This window comes from Eurypyga helias, unplaced genomic scaffold (assembly GCF_000690775.1).
Source record: "Eurypyga helias isolate BGI_N326 unplaced genomic scaffold, ASM69077v1 scaffold17543, whole genome shotgun sequence".
Taxonomy (NCBI): Eukaryota; Metazoa; Chordata; class Aves; order Eurypygiformes; family Eurypygidae; genus Eurypyga; species Eurypyga helias.
In genome coordinates, this window is record NW_010239373.1 from 1 (window position 1) to 10,996 (window position 10,996).

The 10,996-nt window shown below is 45.5% G+C and overlaps 1 protein-coding gene across 1 annotated transcript; it reads left to right on the plus strand.

Annotated features, from left to right (window-relative positions):
• Positions 1-4,899: 4,899 nt before the first annotated feature.
• Positions 4,900-10,688, plus strand: LOC104506989 (GDNF-inducible zinc finger protein 1-like; the record flags this gene model as incomplete). Its single annotated transcript, XM_010148138.1, has 5 exons — positions 4,900-6,188; positions 7,111-7,190; positions 8,012-8,723; positions 10,198-10,292; positions 10,521-10,688. Coding segments are annotated over exons 1-5 (2,344 nt in total), but the record flags the coding sequence as incomplete, so codon positions are not given.
• Positions 10,689-10,996: the final 308 nt, after the last annotated feature.

The following is a 10,996-nucleotide window of genomic DNA, read 5'->3' on the forward strand; positions in this document are numbered from 1 at the left end:
GGCCTCGCCTGGTCGCGGGGCGGCCTGGTCGTGTCCCCGCGGGGGTTGCTCGGAACTCCGGCTGCCTGCCGTGCCCTGATTAGACTCCCGCTGTTGTCAAGTGCAGGGAAGAGGGTCTTGGGTTTCTGATCTCCTTGCAGGGCTCAGGGAGGGACCTGTGCTCACCGCAGGCCTTTACGTGCGTGGAAATCTGTTGGCGCAAAGTAAACGATAAAAACTAGAAGGCGATGGCAACGGTGTTTTGTCAGTGGCGTAAGGAATAACACGACGCGGTATCTGTCAGATGGGGTTGTGAGTGCCGGTGCTGGTCTGCCTGGAAAGCGTGGTCAGCTCGGTGTCCTGACATACCCAACCTTATGTGTCTGCGTGTGGGAATGGTGAATAAGTTGAATTTCCCGGGTGATTAATACAGTTGAGTAACTACAGCTGTTGTTTGTCCTTGTAATGCGCTTTTTCACCCATATTAGCTGATGATCTCGCTGCTATTAATGTATTTTTATCATCACGATCCATCTGTAAGGCAGGCAAACATTACCTGCTTTTACAGGGGAAGAAAAAACAAAAATCAAAAAAATAGCATGGGTGTGGCTCATTTGAGGGCTGAAGCTAGGTCTCCTGCATCTGTGGTAATGAGTCTTAGTGCCCTTTATTTAGGTGAGTGCTCTGAAATACTCTGTCCTACTGCAGATCTGGTTGCTCCACCTGATCTCTGGAGCAGTTCATTTTCTCGGTCAGGATCTGAGGGGTTACACTGCTCTTACGATCCAGCAGTGCTGGTCATATTTTGCCAGGTGGTAGCCCAGGCATTGAGAGGAGCCCTTACACCTTGCTACGCCATAGCAGCGCTTCAAAGAGATGGTTGGACAGTTTCTGCAGATGATAAAAAATGGTCAAATAAGAGCATACCGGGCCTCTGTTTTTTTTTCCCTACCCCTAACACTCTTGACATTTCAAAGGTTCTAATTCTACTCACTGTTGGGACCTGTTGGTGCATGTGTACGTGCAGCTGTTGGGAGTTTAAAGGAACCTGTTCCTGGGAAAATAAGCAAAGGAAGAATTTCCTCCTTACTTCTCTGCAGAGAAACTTAGGATCTAATTGCAAGGGTTTGGGGAAAGCCCAGCGACAAAAGCTTAGGTATGCTTTGCAATAATCAGGGCGTGTTTATGTGAACTAACATCATTTTTGAGAAGTGTACAGTTGAATTTCTTTGACCTACTGGGTTTTTCTCCCCCTAGATACTTGGGTGCATCTTCGCTTCAAAAGGGCTACACCGTATTGCACCAGCTAAGGCTCTGGCCCACAGAAATTGCAAAGTGGATGGGAAAGTCCAAGAAAGAGCGATGTTTTAGAAATACTTACTGTCCTTCCTACAAACGTCTTCGTTTACCGAATTAGCTGCTATTGGCTGTGGTGTTGCATCATTAAAAAAACCAAAGTGCTGTAGTGCAGGGCAAATACAAATTTCTTCTTGGAGATTGGAAGCCACTGTTAGGCTTTATTTTTTAAAACAGTTGTACTTATTCCAGTGGCTTTATCAGGAACTGTGATTACATTGAAATACATTTTGGCTTTTGCAGTGGTTCTGTTAGATTAATGATGTTTTCTGTAAATCTTGCATATGTGCAAATTCTTAAAAGAGTTTATTACTGTGTAACAAGCGGAAGTAAGTTACAAACAGGCCTGTCAAATGCAATATGTGGGGAAAAAATGTTGTTTTCATTTAAATCTTGGCATGCTTGGAGAGAGAAGTGCCGATCGTTTTGAGATTTGGGCTGGCTAGAGCACTGGGAAGCCAAAGGGATGGGGTGCAGCTCTGGGAATGCTCGGTTTATGGCCTGCAGTTGGGCGCAACAGGGTTGGGAAGATCAGGGTGCCTTGCATTCATAAATGGAGGGATAGAATTAAACCTATTAATGATGTAACCGTTATTTTCCTTATTTGATTACTGGTGGTTATTTCATGCCAGCGTTAACCAGCAGTTAGGATAAAATACATCCTTCTCTTTGCAATAAATCACCCAGTTATTGAATCAATATTTGTCATCCTTATTCCCCTTGTTCTGGATGGGAATTCCTCAAGAATCTTATCATTTAAGTGTTAACGAAGTGTACAATTAAGGAGAAAATAACATTTTCTAATCATTTGAGTGTAAGAAGCTGTTTCCCACCCAAAATGAAAGCAAAATACTTGGAAATCTTTAATACCTGAACTTTTGGGGGTTAAGGAATTAATGTTACTGTTTTATACCCCTGAAACATTGTGTTCTACTCTCAGTCTGATGAAACTGTAAAACACACAAAACCAAACTGTGCTACACCCCTTCAAAAAACTTTAGATCAATTTCCTCTCTGAATGGTAACAAAAAGTACAGCCTTGATTGTTCTGAAGAGAAAAAAGATCTGTGAGATTTGATTAGATTGTGGCATTTTTCATTGGAAAGACATTTCAGTGAACCATTTCTGCACTGATTGCATCTAGAACCAGCTGAACTGAAGAGATGCTGTTGGAACGTACCTCTCCTTCTGGCTGTGTATCAGATGTTCGTGGTGTTAGAGCTCACATGGGAGCCCGTATCGAGAATTTATCGCAGATGGGGATCTTAAAAAGGAGCAGGAGGAGGAAATTAGCACATGCTCTGCTCATTGATTTCTTTAAGCGCTACTGATCGGTGAGCTCCGCCGCCCCGGGGTCAGCCCTGCGCAGAAATGGAGAAGGATATCCTGTTGGAAAACATTAAGAAGGGCAAGCCAGGGGACAGATAAGTGGACTCTTGTGTGAATATGTGGACGGAATTTAGTATTAACCTCCGGATCTTCGCCGCTTCGTGCAGGCTGTTAGCGTGCTGGAGGAGCTGTTAGGATCATGTCTCCACATAGCTGGTGATCCTTGGTTGGGGAATAGCTGGCAGATGTTGAGTTAGGAATGTTTTAAAGATTCCTGCAGGCCAGAAAGCGCAAGGCAGAGCCTGTCATAATTATTGAATGTTTGTAGGAGCCTGGATGTGAGCAGCCCTTTTCTGATAGCATTTAGTCAGTGCTGCTTTGCACATGTCCCCCCACTCAACTTCTAGCTTTTATGGGATGTTTCACACTTGCTTTGTTTGTCTTTTTCTTCCAATTACTTCTCCCGACCATTTTTCCTGGGGTCACATTTTGTTTTCTCTGAGTAAACATCATTGAACTTGCTGGCAGCGAGGAGTGCAGGAGCAAGCAGGTTCTGCGCCAGCTAGGTAAGAACGATGAGATCGCAAGCAGTCCCAGTGATTGAGGTGGGACTTCTCACAGCAGCTCATCCAGTGCTCACGATCAAAGCCCCAGTTACGTACTAATATTCGAGGTTCTGCATAACTCAAATTTACAGCCGTTTTCTATCTAGTAGAAATCTCACTCATTTCCTACACACGTACGTGTTCCAGTGGCTCTTAACAGGGTCATTAGGAAATGAGTGTAAACCTTTAAATGCAGGTTTTAAAGCATTATTTGGAGCGTCACAATCATCGAATGACATGCCTTGCAGTTTAGATGATTATCTTCTGCGGTGCTTGCTGCGGTAGCTTGTGAAAGGAAGAGTGTCTCAAAGCTATCTCTTAAGCTTGCTATTCACTCTAGGCTGTGTATTGTATTTGACTTCCTGGTGCTTTATATTGAAGACACATTCATCTTCTTAATCAGTTTATATCTGCCAGGGATGTATTTAATATAACGTCAAACCTAATTTAGATGAGAAGTGAAAGTGGAGTGTGGTGTCACTTTCTGCCAGCCGTTATTACTGTCAGAGGGGAGCACAGCAAGCCAAGCTTAAACTGAGCCTTAACAATAACAAGCAATAACAACCTGATTCGTCTGTTTGTTTTGGCCTGATGTTCTTCCCTTGATTACAAAGCTGTTGTAAGCATGTGCTAAATAACAGACACGTCAAAACTATGCTAGGTTGGGAATATCAGCTTAGAGGATCAGATCAGAGCGTCTAAAGGCCTCGGTAAGGTTGACGGCGGTGGCGGCATGTTTTATGGGTAAGGGTAAAAGATTTCTTGTTGCGGCGGTATGGGTGTCACGCAGGTTGAGGAAAGCCACGGAGTTCTCAGATGTCGGATTTGCTGTAATAATAGCTGGTGGGGAAATGCAAATTGTTCTTTCTGAAAATGGCAAAAAAACTTCTCACCCCTCAGTTTGTTGGTTGAGAAAAGGCAGTTTGGAAATATCTATCAAATAAAACGCTATTACCTCCTCAAAAAAGTTATAGCTATTTCTAGATACGTTGTTTGCCCCTGTGTATTGTTTACATGGCCAAATACAGTAGAAGTTTACTAATTCTCGTTATTAGCCCTTGAGTCTGATTGTACCCATGGAGGAAAAAAGCCAGAAACAAAACTGAACCAGATCTAAAGGTTCATCCCCTGGCTTTGGCACAAGGGGCCGCCTGGTGCCATGAGTGGAGCCTGAGAAAACACAGGCTCTGTTTCACCACCAGCCTGGAAACAATCGGAAGTGACTTGCTGTGCTTCAGTTCGCCCCTTGGTGCGAGACAGGCAGGGGAAGAGGTTTGTTTCTGCCATAAATGGATGTGACATCCACTGTTGAAAAGTGCTTGTATGAAGAATGTGGGATTATTAAGATGGGACGATCGTGTTAGTCGTGTTTCTGTCACTGTGCTACAGGATATTCCTTCTGAAGGGTTACTCCTACCATGTAAATCTAAATCTGTCATAAACCAAGTGGTTTTGATGATGACAGTTGCTTTGATAGAACTTGAGGGCTTTACCACATCTTGTAAATTAGGAATTAGTACCTGTATCTCCGCTGAGCTTTTTCTGAAGTGTTTGATGTTGTATATAAATGAAAAGAGCTTGTGGAAGAGGGGGAGCAAACATTCAAAGCTTTGTCTGTTTTTCTGGCAGGATGGAGAAAAAGAAAATTCTGATGAAATCCAAGGTTGCCGCTCCTAACGTCCTGAGGGCGCTGCATTCTCTCTACCAGTTCGGTCACCTCTGCGACGTGACGGTTCACACGCAACATCTCGGAATTCAGGAGGAGTTTCTGGTTCACAAAGCTGTCTTGGCAGCTTCCAGCAATTATTTCAAAGGGCTTTTCCTACACGATGAGATGCTGGACACCAAGAATTGCACAGTGACACTACAAGACATTTACACAGAAGAGTTCACCTCCTTTCTGGAGTTTGTTTACACTGCGGAAGTGGAGATTGAAGTGGAAAAACTGCAGCGGCTGAAAGAAATAGCCGAAAGGCTCGAATGCAAGGATTTGCTTGACATTTGTGAAGAGGTGAAAGCAGAGGGCAGGAAGGGGTTAGATTTGAGCCTCCACCTGAAAGGTCAGCTATGTGAAGATGGTGGGCCACAGTGGACCTGCATCCCGCGAGAGGAGCACCGCACACTGAGTAACTCTTCCCGAGTTGTGGCAATACCCACACAGAGGAAACATAAAAAGTTTCTGGCCGGCTACGAACTCATTGAAGGCCAACCAGCAAGCCTGGAGCAAGAGGACAGTGCTTTTCCAGAGCCAAAATTGAGGACGGCAAAGCTGCCAAAAGGTAACAAGGCAGATGCTAGAAATGGGCTGGGTGTGGATATTGTTAGTTTGGCAAAGGAGAGTAGTCAGTCTCTCCTGAGTCAGACTGAGGCAAAGGAGGCCTGTGTAGTAATAGAGAACACGCTGCCTGAGCATTGGGAAGGTGAAAACAGTTTAATTTCCAAATACACCAGTAAAACAAAACACGGAAAATCACCGCGGCACGCGGCAAAAGCCTTGCTGCAGATCGTGTGCGAGAAGTGCAACGAATCGTTCCGGGTTATCGAGCAGTACCATTCGCACATGGAGCTGAAGCATGACGTTCATCTAGCTGTCAAGTACAGCTGCGAGGCGTGTGAGCAGCTCTTCTCCACTCACCAGAACCTCCGCCAGCACCGCCTCGCCGCTCACAATGAGGAGCGTGGCGGCTTCTGCGTGTTTTGCGACAAGAGCTTTAAGCGCCGGAAGGATGTAAACGACCATATCCGCAGGGTGCACGAGAAAAAGCGGGATCCCCAGGCCTGCCCGTACTGCGACAAGATCATCAGTTCCAAGTGCGGCCTGACGGTCCACATACGAACGCACACGGGTGAGAAACCTTACAAATGCCAACGCTGCCCCGCCAGCTTTGCACAGAGGTCTGCTTTCAATACTCACGTAAGGTACAGTGTTCCCAGTGTGTGTCCATGTGCGTGCAGGGAAACGTGTTTTCCAGGTTGACGTGAATTTGTTCTGTTGACCTCATCAAGCTCTCAGTCTGGATTACTGGATTGAGATCTCCCAGACTGGGAATTTAAGCGAATGTTTCCCATTGAATCAAAGGGTACTTGTGCAATCGGACCTCTGAGGTGATTTTTGGAAGCCTCAGATTTAAATTTTTTAATAGGAGCCTGAAAATAATCGGCATTTGTTTAAAATGCTGAAGAAAATGCCCTTTTTGTAAATGTCAGGGCAGTGTTTTGCTGGGTAACGTGAGCTTCCAGATAGGCTCGTTAAACACTGCCCAACTGAAAACAAGATATTGAGGTTACACAGTAGGTTCCAGAACTGCAAAAGCCACTGTACATGTTGAATTGTCTCTGTCCCCTGCCTGTATGGTACAGGAGATAGGGATTTTTCTGCTGGATCCCAGCTTCCCATGTCAAAAATGTCAAAGTTTGCTTGGAATTCAGTCTGGTAGCAGAAAAAAACATTCCAGATACGTCACGAGTGCAATGATGTAGCTTGTTCTGCACAGTGAGTAGTGATAAGGACTTGTAAGCAGTTGATGGCTTACAAGGGGAACTGTTCTGGTTTTCCATATAGGCGTTAATCCATATTTCCCTTACTTTAGGTCCACAATTTCTTATCCTGGCCAACATGGCCTTGGAGGAATATTTACAGTCCATCCTATTGTGGTGGTTTGAGTTGGGATAGAGTTAGATTTCCTCACAGTAGCTACTATGAGGCTATGTTGTAGTTGTGCTGAGAACGACATGGATAACATGCTGATGTTTGTAGTTGTTGCCAAGCAACATGTACATTAAGTCAAGGACTTTCTCAGTTTCTGATAGTGCACCTGTGTTCCCAGCTTCTTCTCTACAGGAAGCTGGGAGGGGACACGGCCAGGACAGCTCATCCAGACTACCCAAAGGGACATCTCATGCCATCAAACCTCATGCTCAGTAGATAAGTTGGGGGTGGGCCGGGGCTGTCTCGGTCTGGCTCTGGGGCTCTCCAGCTCTCGCTACTCAGGAACTGGCTGGGCATCAGTCAGCAGGTGGTGAGCAGTCGTATCATTTTCCTTCTCCATTATTTTAATTACATATTATCAGCACTAGTAGTAGTATTTTCATTGCATACTGTTAGTAGTGTTCTTAGTATCATTAATATATTTCATTTATTTTTGATTATTAAATTGTTCTTAACTCAGGAGTTTCCTTGTCTCTTCCTCCGATTCTCCTCCCCATCCCACTGGGAAGGGGGAGGTGAGTGAGCAGCTGGGTGGTGCTTAATTGCTGGCTGGGGTTAAACCACGACACCTATGTCGCTCGTCAAACAATGAGTATTCCCAAGAGGCACCATCCTCGATGAACCGAGACTTTTTAATTTTCTTTAATTAACTGCTCCAACTCGACACAATTTCCCTCTTCCTGGCTTTCCAAACATGCTGTTATTTCTCAAATGGTGTGAAGAACAGTTAGAAGGAAACAGCTCTTTCTCTGAGGCAACCTGAACTGAAACAATTGAACCTACTGAAGTTGTGCTCTGTTGTTGGTTTGTTTTAACAGAAAAATCCATGATTCTGGGCAGGAGAGGAAACTTACGCCTGTCTACTGGATGGTAGTTCCGCCGGCACACAGACCAAACGCAACAAGCTGTGACAGAGCTTCTGGCAGGGAGATGTGGGCTGGGACGTCAGAGGCTGAAGGACAAAAACGTGCGAGGCATGAGGAGGTCATGAATTGTGAGGAGGAACCCGGGGGTTCAGCTCTCACCGACGCAGGCTATAGCAACGAGCAAGACCAGAAGCAGAAATACAGGGAAGCTGAAGCAAGAAGTGAAAAAATGAGTGAAGAAGGGAATGAAGGTGAAGGTGAGATAAGTGTGAAAGGAGAGGAGGAGGTAGATTACGAAGCCGGGTATTCAGAAGTTGAAGACAGAGCTAACGAGGAGGCCTGTACTGAGGAGGAGGATGAGGAGGATGGATACTCTAATGAGAAGGATGGTGAAGAACGTGAATCAGTGTTTAAAATAAAGAAGGTAGATAAAAATGGGGTGAATAGGAAATCTGCCTACGTGATAACATGCGATAAGTGTAACGAGCAGTTCATTTCCCGGAAAAAGTACGTGGATCACTGCAGAGATGTCCATCAGTGCTTGCCTGGTAAAGTCTATCGGTGTGACATCTGCAGCAAGTCGTTTGCTAGCTACAACAGCTGGAAGGAGCACCGAGCCTGTGTCCACACGGAAGAAAGGCGCTTCGCCTGCACCCTTTGCAATGCTACTTTTAAACGAAAGAGAGACGTGAGGACGCATTACATGCGGAAGCACGAAGGCAGAGTCAAACGCCCTCTCTGCTCTGTCTGCGGGAAGATCCTCAGCTCCCGAACAGCGTTAGTGTTTCATATGCGGACGCATACAGGAGAAAAACCTTACGAATGTGGTGTTTGCCATTCCAGATTTGCTCAGCCGTCACAACTTAAGATCCATACCAGGTCAGCCTACAGTACTGCCTCTCCCGTTACCACTCCCTGCATGCTCAGCATACTTCAGCACTTCTTTTTCACCCTTCTGGCTTCCCAGTTCCGAGTCATTCTCCTTGCGTGTCCTTCCAGCGGGAACACCGGGATGTAATTTATGCTGTAGTATCTGTGATTAATTCTTTTACGTAAAGGTTTGTCTGCAGCTGCTCACTGCATCCATTTAGTAAGGATTTGGAAACAGATGCTCTATCCGAACTCGTAACCGAAAGCCAATCATTTGAGACAGTCTTCAAAAACAAGATGACGGCCTTCACTGGTGAGAAGTAGCATAGGCTGAGGAATGAGTCAAGGACCTCAGAGACCCAGATGCTGAGCGCTGCTCATTCTGTATCACCCTGAGCGAGTCATTTAGCAAGGGATTTCACTTCTTGTGCGCAATACGAAAGCTGGATTTCTCATCCAGGCTCCCTCTGTAGTCACTGGAGCTCAACTGGATTAATTGCTCTCTGGTGGTGTCAGTGTTGCATGTGTCCCTCCCAGGAGAGGGTGAATCATCCCATGGAATTCCCCATATTTCTCCAAACAGGGAGTGTAGCAGATAGCTCATAATCGGAGGTTAACTGGTGCAGGGCTAAATGAGGGGAGAGAAATCCCGTTACTAGGTACTGTGGACCCATACAATGGGGACAGTAGCTTTCTTCTGTCTCCTAAGTGTTGTTCTTACAGTGATTTTAAAAAACTGTGAAGTGTACTGACTCAGGACCAGCAAAACATCCAAAATGCAGCAGTGCAAGATTTGGTATGACTGCAGCAAAACTCGTGGGGTTTGTGCTGGGTAACCGGCTGTCTCATGTTTGCAGCATTTTGCCTAACAGAGCAAAATTGTGGGTGTGTTTGCACGTTGTGCCGTTTGGGTTGGAGTAAGGGAAGTCAGCACGGTGTTAAGACCAAACGTTAGGCTCCGGCTTTCTTTGCTGGAGGTAATTTAAAATCAGATGTCGAGCACGTGTTCAGAAATACTCCTTGCCTGACTTTCCTTAGTGCCTTTTGTCTTAAAAATAGGAATATCCTGCCAGTTACAGTTTGCGAGCCAGAGGACTTGAGGGATTGCGGAAGCCAAGAATGTGGTCCGCAATATCCCAAGAGGACAATCTGGATGCACTTTTCAGTCTCTCGCACAGCAGCAGCATCTTCCCTGCTTTCTCCCTTCCGATGCTTATACTGTGAGCCATAAATTGTAAAAGAAAAGTGGATTTTATAGGGCCTGAGAGTGAGGAAAAAGATAAACCTTAATTGGGGATTTTAGTGCAGCACCTGTATTGGCAAACACTGTTTCCTGACTGAGCGGAATGTGTGTTTTTCCACCTCATTTAGGAAAAAAAGTGTGCTGCCTGTAGCATGTAGAGTGCAATTTCAAGTAGAATCTTTTGAGAATGCACCACGAGAGCTACTTTATTAACAGTCATTTGTGCTTCGCTCCGTTTAGGTCCCATACAGGGGAGAAGCCATATATCTGTGAGGACTGTGGGGCTTGCTTTGCTGATAAAGGCAAACTCACTGGCCACAAAAGGACCCACACAGGTAGGTGTTTAACACCAGCATTCCTCCTGTCTGGTTGCTCCAATCGCCTCCCTTTAGGCTGCTGGGAAAGGGCTAGTTGGGATTTGAAAAAGGTGCATACTTGTTTTTGTACCTCACAGGAGAGACTTCAGGTACCAGGAACCACTTTGGTTTTCCAGTGTCCTTTTATCCCTACTTCGCAGTATCAAATTCTGCTGAAAGAATTCACACTGTCTTCTCTTTGCTCAGGAGAGCGCCTCTTTAAATGCGATGTGTGTGGAAAACACTTTGCCACCAATGAGTATCTGAAATGCCACAAACGATGCCACATGGGTGCTAAGCCCTACAAGTGTGAGGTCTGTGGGAAGACGTTTGGACTGAGAGCCTCGCTAGCCCAGCACAGTAACGTCCACGCAGGTAACAAAGCAAACTCCTCAGGGCTGGGAAAACAAATGGTGCTAGAAGCTTGGGTCTGGAGTATTTTCCAGTTTGGATGGTGACATTTTATTCCAGAATGACTTTAAGCTGTTTGAATTAGGTGATGGGGAGGAGCAGGACTTGTACAGATCCTGGCTTGTTAAGCAGGGCACAATACCATCTCATCTCATATCAGATGATGCTTCTCCAGGAGACTGTCTTCTGTTTTGTGCTGCTGAAGGATGTCAGAGCAAAGTGGTTGTAGTTGCTGCTATTCCCCTTGCAAGATCACAGACTGGTTTGGGTTG